This window comes from Merops nubicus, unplaced genomic scaffold (genome assembly GCF_000691845.1).
Source record: "Merops nubicus isolate BGI_N331 unplaced genomic scaffold, ASM69184v1 scaffold22158, whole genome shotgun sequence".
Lineage (NCBI taxonomy): Eukaryota > Metazoa > Chordata > Aves > Coraciiformes > Meropidae > Merops > Merops nubicus.
This window is the reverse complement of record NW_008625473.1, coordinates 90524-110501: the sequence shown is the minus strand read 5'-3', so window position 1 is coordinate 110501 and position 19978 is coordinate 90524. Positions and strand designations below refer to the sequence as shown.

The 19978-nt window shown below is 43.1% G+C and overlaps 1 protein-coding gene across 1 annotated transcript in view; it reads right to left on the bottom strand.

Moving 5' to 3' along the window:
- Window positions 1-19978, bottom strand: part of CMIP (c-Maf inducing protein) — a 68943-nt gene that overhangs the window by 23665 nt on the left and 25300 nt on the right. Inside the window, exons 4-10 of the mRNA XM_008945700.1 lie at window positions 11561-11722; window positions 10331-10372; window positions 7613-7675; window positions 6099-6179; window positions 2752-2855; window positions 2046-2150; window positions 452-805 (exon numbers count right to left, since the gene is read on the bottom strand). Of these exons, the coding sequence (XP_008943948.1) occupies window positions 452-805; window positions 2046-2150; window positions 2752-2855; window positions 6099-6179; window positions 7613-7675; window positions 10331-10372; window positions 11561-11722 (911 nt within the window). The remainder of the gene's footprint in view (window positions 1-451; window positions 806-2045; window positions 2151-2751; window positions 2856-6098; window positions 6180-7612; window positions 7676-10330; window positions 10373-11560; window positions 11723-19978) is intronic.

The following is a 19978-nucleotide window of genomic DNA, read 5'->3' as shown; positions in this document are numbered from 1 at the left end:
TGAGCCCCCCCAGCTCCGGCTGAAGACAGGGGGAGCAGTGCTGCCTGCCACCGCTCAGGCACGGAGCCCAGCACAGCCCTGTCTCTTCTAGCTCTGTCTCGGGCAATCCCGAGAGCCCTGGAGGAGACAGATGAATTTCCTTTTTTTTTTTTTCTTATGGGCAAGAATAAAACAGAAACCACTGGCAATTACATCCTGCCTTCTGTAATATGCCTGTGGTTCACTGTACAAATAAGCTTTCCATTTTCATCTTCCTAATGCTATTTTTAGAATGTATTGGCAGTGCCAGATGTCTCTTTCAAAGGCTAGACTCTCTAAAACTTAGAGAGTTTAGTTAGATCTATAACCACGTGCTTGCTGGCCACTGACGTTGAAGACAACAGCCCTGTGGGAAAAGCCCCCCATTGTTAAGATGACACTGGTCAAAAAGCTGTTTAAAATAGTTACTCACAGCATCTTGAGTATTTCAACGTAACAGCCGAGGATCCTGTCTGCCTGGGCACTCAGCTCAATGCTCATGGTGCTGCAGGTAGGACTGACCATCAAGCAGTCAATCAGGTTGGGCTCGCTGTCGTTGCCAACGTTGGCTGTCATCTTCTGATTGGCTGTGTTGTTGCGCTCCAGCTCCACGTGGATCTCGTTTGAAGTGACGATAACTGGTTTGAGGCGGGACTCAGTCAAGGTAGCCTCCTGAGAGACCAGGTCAGGGCTCGTGTGAAGGAGGCGGAGGGGGAGATTAGGCTTTCGGTCACACTGCTGCTGGCAGCCATTCCTGATTTCCTTCAGGCTTGGCGAATTGTCTCGACTGAATTTTAGAAAGAAACAAAGATTTTCAATAGACAGACCTAACGGCAGAGCAGGAGAGCACAACACTGAGAAGACAAGATCTTTTGCAGTTTCCCACTGCATTTCACCCCAGCCCACCAGACTGCTTTTTTTTCCTGTGTAATTAGATTATTGAAATCAATTGAAAACATTAAAAGGGTCCAACAGGACTGTTCAGCAGCCCAAATCCTACAAAGTTATGAGCTTTTCAGCACTCTAACTGACCTGGCAGTTTAGTATAAAGGTGAACTTTCCCATCCAAGTTGTGCAAAGCTGTAATAGAATCCATTCCCGAGTATGTATCTGGCTACAGTACATGCCCAGACATTCGTCTGCAGCCCTCGTGTCTGGAATTTTTCTTGGACACTAAGAAGCCTCTGTCCATGGCTATACCATGAGGCAAGTCAGATGGGCACAAACAAGCAGGAAACACAGCAGAGGGGAACCCTCAGTGTCTACTGGAAACCAGCTCGTGTGTCAAGAACTGCGGCAACTATTTTGTGATAAGTCAGGAATCAAATTTTCCACAATAATGGAGACAGCACTGTGAGACCAGCTCATGTTCAAAGCTGTAGATACACAGGGATTTACACACAACCCTTTCTTCAGGATCTCACCCTTCCCTTTGCTTTAGGTGTAACACATTTCATGGGCCAGAAAAGGAGCAAAATGGACACTGATCTAGGTAGTGCTTAATTCCCAAAGACTCTTATGGCTCACTCTCATCTTCTGCTGTCCTAAAAACACTGGTTATGGCTGCAGTCTGCTTCAGAGGAATATCTCAATAGCGACCATGATCAGTATGCAGCTGACTCCTGAGCTTCATCCTGGAAGTTACTGCAGCTTGCAGTACTTTTGTACTAGGACCTGCCAGGCTCCTTGCACCACCAGCACTGCCCCCATTTTCAAGCATGGGAGCCAGAGATGTGCAACAGCAGATGGACATGCTCACTGCCTCAAAACTCACCACAGTGAGTAGAAGCCAACAAAGATTCAGCATCTTCCAGCTTCTCAAGCACACAGTGTAACAAACAACCACATACCTACAAAACAAGCATGTGATTGACCCGAGCTCCCACATGTAACACTAGCAATGAGCAGAGTGAGAATGAAGACACGCTGCCTTCTCATTCCCACACTCATGCTCACCTTGATTTTGTCTACAAGTGCCATGGGTTTGGAAGTGACTAACACATGGTCAGCTAGGAATTCATACTGACCTGTTGATAAATTCCTCGTAACACGAATAAATGGCTGCTAAGCAGACAGCTACAAGATTTGGCAGGACCCTGGGATGGGGGCATTGTCCAGTTGGACCATGCATGCTGAAAAACAAAAACCAAGATGACATCATTGTGAGGAAGATTCCTGTGAGCAAGAACAGTCAGACAGAATGGGGGGTGCCAGAACTGGATAGAACAGCCTTGGGGAATCTTCAGTAGGGCAATAACAAAGTTATTTTAACCCTGTAAATCCCTACCCAACGGCCATGTTCATGAACAAGGCTAATCTGCACTGTCAGTTTATTTGATGTGGTATCTCTACAGTTCCTCCCAAATCTCACACACGACTGAGCACTATGTGGTCTAAAGTTAATGGAATCTCTGCAGAGGCTCTGAATCTAAATGTGTAAAAAGAATGTGCACACAGCAAAGTCCATTTGCTGCCAGTGTGTAACTAGGCAGAAAACCTCAGACATATTTGAGAACTAGGTTTGGTTTATTGGTTTTTTTTCTGGTGTTGTTGTTTTTAAGAAACTTCAGTAGCGCTGCCTCATGGACTCGTCTAATTTATTTGCTGCTTGCCAGCACAAAAAGAATCAGCTACTCTTAACAGCCAGTAAAGAGATGAGCAGGGCTGGGAGAAATAACAGAGCAAAGCATTTACACAGGACTAGTAAAATGCTATAAATTAAATGTAACTAACCTATGAATAAACTTCTTCACCACCTCCATTCCAGCATTCAGCTCATTCAAAGCCAGAATATACTCCTGAGTAAACAGCCGTAACCGAGGGCACTTCCCAAAATCCTGTCCAAGAAGAAGAGACTCAGTGAAGAAAGTGAAACATGACTGCAATGTAAGTCAAAACTGTGGGTTTTCAAAAGAAATCATTTCAAACACAACTGAATTCACTTTGTTGTTATGCTGACAGCTTCAAGAGTACAGTATCACTGACTGCTGAAGTGTTCTTTCCACTAATAATGACATGCTTTCAAATTCGTCTTTTCCCCATACCCACCTTGAAATAAAAGATGTGCTTAATGGAAAAAAAAATAAATCCTAGCTGCAGTTGGTATTTCTTTTGTACACTTCACTTTATACCTTCACTTTGAAATGCATCTTTTTGTTGTTTTGCATCTTTGTTTCCACTCATAACTGCAATGTTTTTTAGCAATGTGACTCAAAAGTATTTTTTTTACTTCCAAGTTTGACATCATATCTATCCTGTTTTTAGAGAATATCTTCTGATAGGTGATCAATAAATGATTCAATATAAAACAAGAGGTCAGTTCTTTCTCCAGGAATTTTACTACACCTACACTGTGAATTTGACAGGTGAGCTCAACAGTCACTTTCTTCCAATCCTGCAGTCGGGAAAGGCACCTGCTAACTGAAATCCTGCATCTCCTCACATCACCTGCTACTTTCAGATGTGAAAGGAGTAAAATCTGTCTGGTGAGTGTTATTCCACAGCAGATTTCTTCACATTTGCACAGATGTAACCTTATTACTCAGGTGTTACAGAACTACAAAGCTAAATTTCCAAGCGGTGAGCACAGCCCACTGAGGACAAACAAGCCCTCCAAGTTATGCCTCAAGCAGCTGGCTGTAGAAGAAGAGTCACCCTGAAAAAATAAATGGCAACTGAAATGCTAACGAAATTCCACAAGTGGTAACAAACTGATCATCTGTACAAGGGAAGACACATTCTCAAAGCACTGAAAACTTCTGTTACTCTTTTTTTTTAAGTACTTTTATAGCACAACTTATATTAACATCTCATAGGTTTTACAACTACAGAAAATTACAAAAAGTGTAAATACAAGCTCAAGCAGAAAAATGTCTCCTTCAGGTCTAAATGTCATTCTTTGCTAGTACTGAATGGCTACCTGATAACTTCACCCAGCAAAGGGACTGTGGGCAATCCCACAGCTGGTATTACAATTAAAGTCATGAAACTTCTAACAACTCCTTCTGGCATGAGCCAATACATTTGGTTCAAGAGCATGAGCTCATGTGTGCTTCATAGATCATTTGGTGCCATTTAATTTCATGAACACTCCTTGCAAGGCAGCTTTTGCAGTTGAAACTGCAAATGTAATTATAAAATAGAATGCTATTATATTCTATTATAATAATATTTAATAATAATGATATAATATAAATACACTACGATGCCCTGTCACCATACCAGGTACAGAACAATGCACACTATCAATATTGTTTGTTCCCAAACAACAACAAACAATAGTGCTTACAGTCAAATATTTAGTCTGAGCCTACAAATAGCTTAAATACAAAGGTACTGGGAGGTTGCTGAGCACTCCCCAGATAATTCAGCATACAATAATCTCCAGTCCTGCACATAACCCATAGTATCAGCAAGACAAAAAGCAGTCCTCCTTTTGACATTTAGAATTGATAGATAGATGAAGCACTCCTTCCCCATTTTATAGGTAGGAAACTGGAACAAAACTTGCCATAAAGTTATCAAAGACCACAAAGTAAATTCCCAGCAAAGATGGGAACAGACAGCTAGGCCTCCTCTAAACACACTGAACTGCATAGGGCCTCCTAAGGTTATGAAATTTACTGCCAACAACACTTTCCCCCAAAAAATAACTTTATTTACATGCACAGACCCACGTTCTCTAAAATAGTATTCAATGCAGAAGTCCCTGGAGAGCAGTAAAGTGCTCAAATCCACTCCAATTAATATATGACACCGTAAATTCTCTAACTACACACTGCGGTACAGACATGTTGATTTTCAATCTGCAAATGTTAAGTATGGTAAACATACCCAATTCTCTGAAGCTAACCAAATACAAGCATTACACTATGCATTTAGATTTTATTTGAGACCCCTCAAGAGCTCTGGATGCTTTAAAAAAATTCAGTCTGGAATCCAAGAATAACATTTACAGAATATTTCATTGAACACTACAGAATATTCAGAAATGTTTACATGTCTGCAGAGCGCAGGCACAGAGCCAGGAATATGACCTTTTTGCCATCTTGGGCTTTCTACCTAGTTCTGTAAACTTCAGGAGTTAAAATAACAATACTGTTGTAAAAATAAGAAAATATGAACTATTTTCTACTGGGTTCATGCTATACACAGCAAGACAACAGATCATCTCTAAAATTATAACAGTTAGTGAAATTAAGGCTTTGTAGTTACAGAGGTATAAGACCCATCCTTGAGATCATAGCCAAGTAAGTATTTTATTTATTTGTTATTCATTGCTACAGCATTGTGAAGTAAAAATTTTTATGTAACTTTAAAAACATGGCAGGAAACTTAATATGCCACAAAAGATGGGAGGGTGGTTAACACCCAGACCTCTCTTAGGAAAAGAATATGGATCATGTAAGAGTATCTTCACAGTTAAGGGGAGAAGTCTGGTATACAGGGTGAAGAGAGCAAAGCTGGCAGGGCAGTATCCTGCATGTATTTCAATCACTAACAAGGAATCGATTGGCAATGAGAGGAGAGAAAGCCTGGGACAGAACAACCATAAAATGGCAGAGCACATGATTCCTGGAACAAGGAGGAAGAACAACAGCAGAAAAGCACATGGAAATTCATGAAACCTAGGTAAGAACTCCTTGGAAATGAGTGTAAAAGAAAATGTAAATCCAAAGAATTGAGGGCCTCAGCTCAAAACCAACAAGGTCCCTCTTCTGATTTTCTTATTTAACTGATTTTAAACCGTTGTAACTACAAGGATAGCATGTTGTAAGTAAATAAGGAGCCAGAAGCCAGGTGAGAGAGACTTGGAGCTGTGTATGCTAGCACTGCTGCCAGAAGAAACGTTCCTCAAATCATGACTTTGCTTAGATGCTTTAGAGAGTCCCCCTAAGTGCTTGTTAGTTCTGCATTTATAGAGCAACACATGTCTACATGCAGCCTTCACAGTCTGGGGTGTTAGATTTAGATATCACAATTCTTTGTTCATTACAGGCAATAGGACAGCTGCCAATTGTGAAAGGCATCACAGTGAAACTCCTCCAAACTGATGAAGTTCCCCTACCAGGTGCACTCACCATGTTGTGTTTGAGAATCCTCTGTACCACCGGTGTGAACACTTCTATGACAACCATGGACCGCGGGCGCTCTCGGCAGTGCTGGAACGAGCAACAGGTCACTCTGTGAGCTGCACAAGTTATGAAGACAGTGTCTCCTCTGGCTTCACACACCATGCACGGATTACCCCAAGATTTACAAGATCCAGGGACTAAGTTGATCTTTCCTGGGATTAAGGCACTCATAACACTGCTCTCTCCTATGGATTTGCTGGTATCTAACAGAAAATTGCCATGGGAGCTCAAAAACTACACAAGTTCCTTTCCATACTGCCCACTTTTCACAAAACTCACTAGAATGTAGTATTTTGGGACTTCTACTCTTGTTGTCAAATTTGTTTGAAACTTGCTAACAGTTTTAAAAGTAAAGGGGTTGGGGACAAGAAGATATGTAGACACAGTCAGTGTAATGGCACAAACCTCCTTTCTTTGAGACACAGGCTGAAAATCTGTGGTGGATCTTGGAGGGTACCAACAAGCCACCCTCCCATCACAGGCTCAAACATGCAATTGTAATTTATCAGCCAGAGTAATTTAGGTTGGGAAGGACCACTGAAGGTCATCTGGTCCAATCCCCAGCTCAAGGCATGGTCAGTCTGAAGACACATTAGCCTTCTCCATTTCAGTTCTGAAGAGGAAAAGGCCACAACCTGTTGCACTTTCTGCAACTATATACAGCCCATTCCACATATTTAAAGGTAATCTGAAGGTGCCCACCTCTGGTGTAGAACAAAAGCAAAAAAAAAAAGTTCCTGTTCCTTGTGTCCAAGGCTAGATATGATCCTAAGACTGGCTCAGATGCAACAGCCAGAGGTGTATCTGAAATTTGACCTTGACTTAAATTCTGTAGGAATAAGCTGCTGATGAATAACTCTGGATGGGAATTACAAGCAGCATCCAGAATGTTTGACAAATGTATCAAAGTAAGCAAATTTAAGCAGACCTGAAATGGAAACACAAACAGGCCTGGAAGAAAAGTAGTATTTTCAAATCCACAAGCTCTGCAATCCAAAGTACTTGGAAGTCTATGGAAAGGAGGCAAAATGGAGGAGATGTGTGGATTTACCAGAAAGGAGGCTGGGTCATTACGGTCTCCTCACTGCCATTACCCAGGGACACAATGCCACTTGGGCTGAGTTGTGCATCCCATTACTCATCTGAACACAGTGACTCCAATAATTTTTGCATTAGCTAAATAGAACATGCAGCAGGACATCTCTCGTACCCAGACTGAGGTGTGGGAGTCTGAAGATTTTAACTCTCTCAGACCATGCAATCTGATGTCCTAAGGATACGGATCTATTTATCATAATGGTGCTGTTAACTATTCCACTATCACTGGCTGTTGACCAAAAACTGAAATCAATTTGGGTTTTAGGTAAGGAGTTAAAGAAAAAAGCACAACCAACCACCCCCTCAAAGAACTGCACTCGTATACAACTGCGAGATTTCAGAAAGCAAAGCTGTTCTAATACCTTGCAGAAGAATTCACAGAGGTCAGGAGGAGGATGGTTGTTTTCCAGCAAAGGTGCAATTGCCTTTAAAAAGGAAGGGAGAAAGAGAGAGAGAGAGAGTGTAAGCATTTTACTGGGAAATACTTTTCTAGGAAAAAAAAAAAGGCTCACTTTTGAAAAAGGTCAAAAGCATCAACAGAGAAATTAGAGGCAGGCTGTGTCTATTTGACATGTAAGCTCAAGCCCACTTCTGCTTTGAATCCCCTGTAAAATTTTATCTACATCAGTGTAAATATATAAAACACAGCTAAGGAGTACAATTTTTATAATGGTTTAAACAAAACCAGGAACAGACCAACTGTTTTAGGATGTAACACAGCAAGGATGAATCTGGCTCACTATTTCAGTTTTAACATCTCCCTAAATCTAAAACCTGAAAAGCATCATATGTCCTCTACGAGAGAATTAGAGCTCTTTTTGTGAGAAATGACTCACTGAAAGTAACACAGCACTGTTCTTACCTTGGAGGACACTATTCATCAAACTCGTGTCTAACTTTGTGGAAGCTGAGATCAACCATTCCTCCTCTGCTGCTACACAAACCGATGTGCTTATGCTTGGTAAATACATTAGAGGTCATACCTGTCACTGAGTGTGTAATGAACTTACATTGTTACTTTCTTTGTAAATTAGAAAATGGTACTAGAATCATGTATTCTCTCTGTGTGATGGTGCCTTCAGGCTTTTCCAGTCTTGTGCTAAAGGGATTCCCAGTACCCATTTACAACTAAGACTAAATGCCGCAGCTAGGACATTTTGTATTAAGCAGCTGAACACCAGATATTTTCTCTGGATGGTATCTGGAGTTTTACCAAGGCAGCCTGCTTTGGTTTGTGCTCTCCCTCTCGTCTCCCTAAGGATTTCAGCCCCAGCGAGTCTGCTTGCAACAGCTGTTTCACAATAGCTGCTTTTGCACACAAACACATCCAGATTAATATGAATTTTAACAATGAAATCCAAGCACTTCTGCAAAGATCGGTTTTGGTTACACATAGCACTTTGAAGTTTCTGTTCACTATCATGTGCCACTTCTGCAACTGTTCACTCTTCCTCTGGTGGTGGTTCACCAACAGTGGACTGATGGAGGATGAGACACTATTCAGTGAGATCAGAATACCTTTGCTCCCCATCCAACACCCAAGCTAAAGATCTTCCTTGAATCCATCTCTTGGAGTGTTTGCTATAGGGCCTATATAACACATATAGACATGTATTGCAAAATCACCACGTGCTTTTAACTGTCTGGTAAATGTCAGAGGATCACTGCACCAGAGGTGTAAATGGACGGTTGTAAGCCCAAGAATTAGCTTTATTGTTTCAGCCCAATCCTTCCTGAAAGCACAGAATAATCCCCACAGACACTGCCATGAGGCAGGCCACTGCTCTGCCTGTACTGTCAGCGGGGAAGACTGACAGCAGGACAGCACTCTGTATTTTCCGTATATATGCTGTGGATAAAAGCAGTAACTTGATGTCTCATGGCACCCAGTTATGGCAATGTGTGTTTCCCCTTCCTTACTGGGAAGGGATCAGTTATAATATTGATCTGTTCCAGCACCAGAGAAGGAAAGTTGGTTCCACCTGCATGGCAAAATCTGGGTACTTTTAAGATACTGGTGAATAACGTAGGCTGAAAGGACCTTTGGAGGCCACCTGGTCCAACTTCCCTGCTCACAGCAGGGCCACCTTACATCTTTTATTAAAAAATCCTTTCCCCAAAATACTCAGTTGTAACTGGGGGCCTGCATTACCCTTGGCACTAGGGTAAAACAAAGCTATAGCAGACCTCAAAGAAAAGCAAATGCCACTTCAAAAGCTTATCTCAGTGACTGATTCCAGCTAAAAGGGTATCTTAAGCAGCAGCTGAACACAATTCACACCTTCTGGCAGCTACATGCCACCTTGTCACTTTGCAGAGACTCACAGAGATGTGGTAAGATCAGGTGGTGTCCAGGTTCTAGATTAGATTACTGGGAAAATCTCCTGGAAATTGCCAGTGACTGAAATTAAATTACAGTGATGAGGAACCAAGTTCCACCACTCTGATAAATTATTGAGATTTTATATTTTGTTCCACGAGGAAGAGAACTGCCATTGGATTAATTTATTTCTATGTCTAAATAAATGCAACCTACACAAAAGGAAAAAGTTAAAGAGGACGTTTTTATGAATCAAGTAAGCAGGGGGTTAAACTGCAGTGACACAGACACACGTCCACACTTCGAAAAACAGCCACTTGCTCACATACCATCAGCAATGGAGGCATTCTGTATATGGTAGCATTAGATCCTCAGGAAACTGCTAAGCCTAAGGGTTTCACAGGGCACATCTGGAAATGATGGTTTTTGACTATTTAAAGTACATCTATAGATATGAACATTGCACTGTGTAGCCTAGTAAGGAGGCCATTGTGAGAGATGGTTAACCCTCAGCATGCTGTGCTTTTTCGTGCAAGTTGATGAGGAAACTTTGTTGTTACTCATCTATGAAACAAGAAAAGAAGATTGACAAAACCATACAAAAACCAGTAGAACCTGGGTTTGACCCTGCCTAAGTTCATCAGCACTGGTGGAAACGTTTTTGTATATGCCCTACTACACTGGGGCAGAGGCAAGTATTAACAGAAGTGTCATCAAACAATATAGATTTATCTTCAGAATTTGACAGAAAGATACTCACCACAATAATGCTCTCGTGGTCTTGAGTGGTTAAGTTGGTGTTCTGAAAGAGTTGAACAGAAGAAATGAATGAGCAAAGAGTATTCCAAGTGGGCACATCGGCATACACAGTCCTCTTAGCTACCACCAGACCCAAGCCAAAACGGTCAAGACTGCAGTTGTTTATTTTCAGAATAAAATTAATCAAATTAAATAAATCTCTTAAAGAAGGTGTATGCTCTCTGCTATGATGGGGTGTGCAGGCTTTAATTTCTCCCTCAGCACCTTCAGATTCAAGCCAACCCAGCCAAGAAAGCTGAGCATACCAACAGCAGCTTGGCAGAGAAGGTCTCAAGCACTTTGAAAATGGAAGTTACTCCTATGTTTCTACATACAGCCTGTTTTCTTAAGATAGGCTCTGTGTTTCTACAAAAATTAAAAGCAGGATTCTTGTGGTGGTAAGTGTTTGTTTGTAATAAACTAACTGCTGCAGTTTTCCTGCAATTCCTTCTTCAAACATGGAACCACTAAAAGCCAGTAAAGTTTACTGGAAGCCACCTGTGCTACCACCTATACAAAAGAGTTTGCTTTTGGGTTTCTCAGCAGCATGATCCACTCAGAGGCTACAGAGTTGTGAGTTGCTTAGATCTTTGCCTGATACAAGAAAAATAGCTAGCAACTTTTTTGCTTATCACAAACCTGTGCACATCAGAACGAAGACATGAAACACCTGCTTGGCATTACATTTCCCATCCCTGAAAAGTTAACTATTTGAAATAGATGCTATAAAAGGAGGATAAATACCTCTGAAGAAGGAAAGTATTTTTTCTTTGATGGAACCAGTAATAATAAAATAGTTGCACAATGAATTTTTTGGTGTATACATACTGCTACAAGAATTGTTGGTCATGGAAACAAAGCCAACGGAACAGAAGTCAAGGGCAGTGTTACCACTGACTTCAGATAAGACATAAATCAGACTCATAATAAATTTACCATAACTAATCAACAACAACAAAAAGCCTCAAGAAAAAATGTGCTTTCTTTTGTTTCTAGAAATGTACCTAACATGGGTCAAGTTCTCCCTCTCCACAGCAAGTACAAATTCCACTCAAGTCAGCAGAAGTCACATGCAGACTCAAAGCAGAATTTTGGCAGGCCAAGTTAAAAGAAAACCCACTCATGAGCTTTTAACTGTTTGTCTCTCATCTAAATGTGACAGTGGCTTGTAGGAGCACTGCTGAGATCATACCTCTGAGAGCAGTTTTGAGACAATCTCCAGTGGTGCTTGGTGAATAGAGTCATCCTGAAGTGGAGACGTCAGTGCCATGTCCACCAGCGTCCTGATCTCCTTCAAGACCACCTCCCAGCGGCTGGGGTTACTGAGCACCTTCTTGTACTTGTAAATCTTTTTCTGAAAGAAAACATGAAAGGGTTACACAGACAGCACCAGAAACTTCTTGAAAAAAAACCTGACTGCATATGTGCTTCCTACATGCAACTGTCAAGTGGGCTGCTTTGTATTTTGAATTTTGCCTTTTCAGTTTGTTGAAAAGCTGCACTAAGAACAATTCAATGGGATAGAAAACCTCATATGCCTTAACCAATTTCTTCTGTGGAAGCAAGGAAAAAATGTCACTCTTTTTTTTATTTTTTTTTTAATTTTAAGATAAGTTTTTAAACTCCAGAGCATCTTTCTTTCCATCATCTTCTCTTGCAAGCACTGTACTGCTCAGGCTACCAACAGATAGCTGCTATTGCACTGTTTCCAAAGCTGTAGGTCCATTTAAAGGGAGTTAGTCATCAAGAAAGGGGGAGAGAGACCATCAAAACATCACTCTACAAATACTTTCTTCTATACCGGTAATCAGTAAATTCACATTCGGAATGAATTAAAATCAATTTCATCAAATGAAAAATTCCAGTAGAACCACAGCCCTTTTTTTTCTGTCTTGAAGCATTCTGAAAAGTCATGCTGTCACCCTCCAGCTGTAACAGAAACTAACTTGTAAAGTTTTCCCCTTTTTTTTTTAACAACAATATTTCCACACAACAATATTTCCACTCTCAAGGAAAGCACTCCTGACTGCCTAATCCCATCTGGCCCACTCCTCCGCATCCCCCTGCACTACTTCTGGCCGTGCCCAAGCTGTTTCACCAACTGCCCCCTCACAGAGGAGATGGACAAGGAAAAGACAATTCTTACCTCCTCGGCAGCCATGTTGCCACAAATGACTGGAACAGACGCTGCTTTTTATTGCAAATAGTATTCTTTAGAGAAAACCCACCCTCCCAGACTCCCAGACTGATGAAACTCCAGAAGTTCAAGGAAAGGATGAGCAACCCAAAGCCAACACGGAGCACACGCCAGACCCAGGCGTGCCACAGCGGGCAGTGCCGGAGGCACCGCTGGGAAGGAGGTCTCCTGGCTGGCAGAGAGCCACTGCCACCACCACGGCAATCGGCTTAGTTCACATGCCCTCCCACTCCTCTCTGAGCACAAATCTGGTCCTCTGGTCTAAGGGATGTCAAGAATTCTGGATATATCCTCAGGTTTATTAAACAACACAGGCTGGGCACTCCTCTGTTTACACGAAAACATCAAGCTTTTTGAACTAAAAATGGATCTTACATTCCTGGGCAGCATCTCCAGGGAAATTACAAAAACTGCCCATGTCATGTAGCTTGCAGATTCAGCTACACATCATCAGTGTAACAAAGGCAGAGGACTTTGCAAGGGGTCGGTCTGCTTTGTTTTCCTTTGTTTTGGAGCTTTGCCTCTACACAGCATTTCCCCCTCCACTCGCACAGGGCAGCCCTGCAGGAACCATCTGAACTGGCTGGCTCGCTGCTTATCAGCTGCTTCCTTCCCACCATGGCAGCAGATCTAATGCTCAACAGAAAACAGTCACCTTTGTACCCTCTCCAAAACACGAGAGAGAGAACAATGCAGGAAAATACAGATTTCAGATGCCTTGGGTTTGTCAGCGCTGTGAGAAGGGGGAGAAGAGGGTGGCGCTGGGCTGACATGTAAAGGCTGATAAAGCAATCCAATTATCTTTTTAATTAAATTCATGCAAGTACAAAAGCACACTGGCAGTAGTTCACACTTTCAGTGCATTTTAAGCCACTGGAAAGCTACAGGAACATAAAAACACATGCTGCAGAGACTATAAAATGTGTTTGGGATTTCAGAACTGAGCAAAAACCTTTGTACTTTTGAGAGGGACCACCAGCAGTTTTAAGCTACCAGCACAACTACTACCATCACCACAGACTTTTAGAAGTCTTTAGGAAATGTGAATCATAGAGTTTAATTTCTCTTATTGATGTAGTGCCTTTTCATTAGACCCACCTCAGCAATAAATAAAATCTAAACTTCAAAGTCAACTAGTCAGCTCTGTGACTTGAAGCAACTCCTTTCTGACTAATTGAGGGCACTAAACAAAGCTAGCTCAACAGATACAGTTTCCATGCTGAAATTTGTTCCTTGGTCCTGTACTATGAAGAAATCAAATTCAAAGCTGGATAAAAGGTGGGGGCAGGGGGACCACGAGAGCTGGACTGCTGGGTTACCAGCTCCCTCCCTGTGCTGTGCTGCCCCTCACCTGGGGGAGCTGCAGGGCGGTTTCTGAGAGCAGCTCCTTCAGCCTAAGGGACAGCTGCTGAAGGAAACCCTCTTGCCCAACGGACGCTGCTCAGACAACCCTACCACAAATACCTTTCTTCCGCTGTCAAATCCACTCTTGCCTGGGGGGAGGGAGGAGGAAGGGAGGTTTCCTTTCCCTTCTAGAGATGTCCATTAAAAATTAAAATTCTGATGCTGCTGACGTACTTACGGGAAAGGACAGCAGATCTGTACTCCCTGCTCTGCAAGGGAGACCTACAGAACTGCTGCTCAGACCAGGCAGACAGCGACTCAAAGGGGGCATCAAGGGACAGCTACCTCTGCAGACACACTGAGCCTGCCACGAGCGGAAATACCAAACTTATCGGTCTCTGCTTCACATTTCCAGCACAAGGGATTGCATGGCACTGACACACGGAGCTGCAAGTGGCATTATGGAACTCTTGAACGATGGTGGGAAAGCAGCACAAAAATAAATAAATAAATAGATGAGCTATCCCCAAGAGGGTTGAACTCTGCTACACTGAACCTTTGCCCATGGTTACGCTGCTGTTTTTCTCAGCAGAATGCTCTTCACTGTTGAGCGCCTTGCTGAAAGCCTCAATTAAAGCTTGAAACCTATCAGTGGGTTTCAGAAGCAATTTGCTGTGTATCAGCAAGCACTTGGCCAACACCGAACCATCTGCTCTCTTCTACCTGCGCCGACTCCGGAGAAAGGGGAAACAATCCCTCACCAGCTTAAAAGCAAAGCTGCCTGGTAAAGACCCGCACAGGAAAACAGGCATGTCAACACGTGTGAGGAGTTCAGAAGGTCCCCCTGGATGCAGGTGTAAAAGATGCCTTCAGCTGGTGAAACTACACACACTAAATTCATCAATAATAGCATGCACAAGAAAAATCCTGGGGTAGGAATTCAGTTTCACTGGGATTTCACTAAAAGCAGCAGCTCCAGCAGCAATTTATGTGAGTGAAAATAACACATGCCAACTTGGAATTTGACCCTCCTAGTTACTGACCAGCCAGAACCACACAGCTAGAGTCATTCCAAAATCTTGCTATGCTGACTTTAAAAGCAAAACCACTGAATTTAATAAGTACCCAGAAGAAGCAGCATGAGGAATAAATGACACTGACAGGGCATCCTTCATTCTCAAATCACTCTAATTAATTAAGTCCTGCAGAAAACCAAAGACCTAAGCCTCAGTGCTCTTTTAGAGGAGAGGGATTGCAGTCCACATGTGAAAAATTACCTTCCCAGTGTTATTAAGCAAGCAAATGTGACAAAAATCTGTAAGCGGTGTTTTCTGCCATCAGTGCTCACAAGCCCCTGAACAACGCTGTGAAAAGAAAGTTCAGGAGAGCCTAGGAAACTTTCAGCTTTTTAAAGTAACATCTTCATATGTTTTTCTATCCTGTAACAGCCTCATCCTGTGGCCCTTGCTCATACACCACTTCCTTGGACAAGAATGATAATACTGATGTAGCTGACATCTCAGAAAAACAGACTCTAATGGACAAAATTGGATGGCAGGGAACAACTGCCCTTTTCAGCACTAGCAAACCCTTTCATGTTAGGAACATCTTAAAGCAGCCAGCACAACAGATCCAAAAAGGGCAAGATGAAGTTAAGCCTTCTTGATGACCAAATTTCACCCCTGCTTTGCTACTGATGGCCAGGAAATGTTCTGTACTCTTGGGAACTTGTCTTCCTGTCAGCAAATCCTATCTTCATTACATTAAAAAAAAAATTAATTGCCAACCCTAATCCAGAAGCCTGCTAAATTCTAGCTCTCTGCTCTTCAGCCCTTTACTGTGCAACAACATGCAACTAATCACTTCTTTATTGGAGAAGCTAGAGCTCCTGCAGGAACGCTGACTTTGGAACGCTGACTTTGAGGGCTGTGTGTGCCCACAATTGTTTATTTCTTGCTGAGCAACGAGGGCAGTTCCAGCCAAAGGGAAAAGGTCAACCTCCCGCACAGAGGTCCTCCCCAGCTCATTGCGGGGATGGCTGAGCCAAGCTAGAGTTACAGTTTCATGTTGACAGCACTTATGTGAAATGGAGGTACCTCTTGCGAGATGCAGACCTACAGAGGCAACAAAAACAGCGAGGGCAGACACGGGAATGGTTTTCTCTGCTGGAGCAGAACATTTTGTTAAAACTGTGCGTAACAAGAAAAAGGAAGAGTTGCCTGCTATGTTCAACACACATGCTTGTCTTGCCCTGCAAAGCCCGGGAGCTGTACCGAGTATTCTTGAGCACCACCTGCTGGCATTTTGTCTATGAACTTGTTACCTTCATGAATATACAGGTGGCATGGCAGCTGCAGCACTCAGCTAGATCCATATTCTGGTTTTAACACTAGCAGGAATCACTTCCTTCATGGTATTCTAAAAGAAATATGTAAGAATAACTTGTTGCTAACTGAAGCTTCCCTGATAGCCAGAGACAGACATAAATCACCAGGCAGATCCACTGAAAGCCTTCTGAACTAAGTTCCTAGCTGGAAGATTTACCAATATCAAGAAGAAAAGCAACTTACCTGAAAAGACTAAGTCTATCAAAAGCCTCATTCTGGGCAAAGGGCTAAGGCCAGGATGAGATTACAGAAACTCTTCCAAATCAGGGACTTCAGAGCGCTCATGCTGCAGTAATCAAACCTTTCATGGCCTTCTGGAGGTTTTGCACAGAAAGGCTAATGTGCTGCTCTCTGAAGAGCCACAAAACAGCAGCGGAAAACTTTTGCACTCTACCATGTTTTTAGGTCAAGGCATTTTCTGCTTTTTTCATTCTACCCAGTGCTAAATGCTGAAGTGCATCAACTTCTCTGCTTGTCTGAATGCAACTGCCTTCACTGAGTCTCACTTGCCCACAGCTCCTTACCACAGGCCAGAGAACTGCAGGGAAATATTATAATTGATTCTCACTCAGTAAAGGTCTAAGTAACACTTCATTTTTTGTTAATTAATATTAAAAAGATCTCGTCGAAATCGCCATTATTTATTGTGCAGACATTGGCACCCATGGATCTATGTCCTGAATAAATATATCAAGTGACAGCCTCTGCCCTGAGCAGCTCACAGTCTCAATGATTAAAAGCAAGAAGGTGAAATGGAGCAAGAAAACCGAGGTGATTTCCTTGAGGTCACATGTCCAGTCAGAACCAGAGCAGAACAGAGGTCTTCTGGTTCTCAGACCTCCAGGCTGATTGCTAGATCATGGCACTCCTTAGCAAAAGCATCACTGACACACACCGGGGCTGTGGCAAGAGAGATGAATGTTGATACACTGTTTCTGTGTTCCCCAATCACATCTTTCTCCACCTCCTTTTTCAATCTATATTTGTTCACCTATTTTCTTCCCACTAGTGTCTACCACCTTGCTCCAGATCTCAGCTAACCCAGGAAAGAACCCTCAAACACTCAGATCAGCATTGTTTCAAAGCCAACAGAGTTTAATGGGTTCAGCAAGTGGTGACGTGGGTTCAGCTGTTACTGATGCACAGGCTGGAACAACCACATGGACACTTCCCGCAGGCGCAGAGTTTGTCCTTTGCTCAGATACCACTGGGACAGTACCACTGCAAAGTAAAAGAATGCTGAAATAAACAAAAAGTTAAAAGGACAAAACACAGCCAAAACATATTTCTGCTTGGACCAAGAGAAGTGCAAAGTGGAATTGGGACTGGTGGGCTCCCAGGGCAGACTCCTCACTCACCTCCCAGCATGACACTGGGCAGCTGCAACATTAATGCACTGAAGAACTTGCTCCCAAAGCATTTTGTATATCTATATCGACATCTATATATATCTCCACCTCCTTTGCACACAGCTGTCACCTGACTGACCATCCTTCTGGGCTTCTGCTCTCTGATGTGCTCAAGGCTGCTGCAAAGATATCCTTCAGCAAAAAGGGGGGATGAGAGGATGGAGAGCAGCCGCTATTTTCCAAGGGAAAAAAGAAAACTAAAAACACTGGCAAGCAGATCTTAAATTTATGGGCTCCACTGAAGACAAACTTGCATGCAAATACAAGTGTGTGTGCCTCCAGAAACTGAAAGCAACTCAAAAATTGTGGCTTCCTTCTAGCCCCCCAGGTGGGTAAAGAAGAGTTCATCTTTGGTAGACTTTCCCACTACCAAGCAGAGAAACTGGGCTTTGGTTTTGCTGGTGCCTTGTCTCTCTCCAATCCCTGAGTGCAGCCCTTTGGTCACTAAGATGCAGGAACACGGCTGCCGGATCCAAACCCAGCTCTTCCCTCCTGCACTGGAGATGTATTCTGCGTTTCCCCAGCTAGAAAACCCAGCAGGCCAACTGTGGCTCCAGCTGCACTTTGCATGGGCTCATGTGGTTTACTATCGTAATGAGACCTGTCCGCAGGGGAGACGTTTTTTGGCACGGCCAACTTTGATGCATTCCCCGAAACCCTCCATCCCTGCTTCCATTTCCTTTTGGCAAACACTCCCATTCTTCGGGCCCCAGTTCCAGCACCAGCTTTACACTTCAGGTTGGCAAAACATCAGCTTTCATCCTGCACACAGCAACTGCTGTTCCGTATTTTCCGTCCCGGAGCCAAGCTGAGGTTTGTTTTTAAGGTTGCTTTGGCTATGCGGAATCTCACTATGACTGCAGATGCATTTCTAGCAGAAGCACAAGCCACTCCCTACTTGCAAAATGCGTTGGTAGAGACACAGCTGTGATCCTAGGTTGCAAATCACATGTAACATCTTCCCCAAAGAAATTTTAAAATATGGTGTCCGTGGGCTTTTGGTTGTTTTTGTCATTTGTTTGTTTGTTTGTTTGTTTGTTTTTAAGCAGAAGTCACACAACACCTTTTCCTTCTGATCTTGGGCAGGAGGAAAAACTTCAACAGTTTCAAAACAGGTGAACAACACAGTTGTCCCACATTTGTACCAGAAAGATCTGCCCCAACTGCAGGCTGCAGGGGTTTACAAACCCACCTGAGTTGCTTTACACTCTTATGAAGAATGAGCAAAACCTTCACACTGAGGATGCTGGGCTCACACAGTCAGGGCTGAAGCCAGTACCCCTCTTGCTCTACAGCAATTTCACAGTCTCCGACTCAGCATCAGAGGGAAGGTTTCGAACACGTTTAGGCACAACTACCTCCTCCTATTGCAGGACCTCACTGCTGCCTGTCACAGCATTTTTGGCCCTTTTCTCCAGAGCAGCAAACGCTCAACATAGACACTGTCTGGACGTGAGGATCTCGGTGTTCTGGAACAACCCACAGTTTCCAGAGGGGTGAGACTCTGACATGCTCCTGTATTTAAGACTACACAGAGCGAGCTGGAGTCAGCAAAATCATGTTCTATTTGCAAAAAAAAAAAAAAAAGAAAAAGAAAAAGAAAAGAGAGTAGACTACTAGTTGAAAAGAAGGAACATGTGTGTCATATACATTCCACACTTTCCCAAATCTTCAGCGGACTAACTGCATTGCAGTGCACAGGGGGGAAAAATTAGAATTAAATAAACTATAGCAGGGACCGTGGAGATTAGCATGCATCAAACAGAAAGCAGAAGATACAAAGCACTGTGACATTAACTGCCACGTAGGAGAGAGAGGTGGTCACCGTATCCTCCTCTGTGCAGAGACCATCACTGCCTGCATTACAGAATGCCTCTGGCACCAACCTGAAATGACCCGGGTTCCTAATACCTTTACATTCACACACTTTATATTCCACACATGATGGCTGTGTCTGTGGAGTCTAGTCCTTGACATTCACCAGCTCTCAGCCTGAGGTGGGAATAAATGACTTTGCCGCTGCAGAGAAGAGATATAGGGTGTAGGAAAAAAAAGCGAAATCTTATCGTCATTGCACTTTGACCAGGTCTGCCAAAGAAAAAGCTGTGTGCAAGGCCACCGTGGAGACTAGCCAGGCAGCATACCTGCTGTGCAGAAATCCACCCTTCACATCCCACATGGACACGTGAGTGCTGGTCACCACCGGGAAAACAGGACGCTGCCTCATCTGCAAGGCTGCCAAACACATGCCAGTAATTTCAGGCATGTAAGAG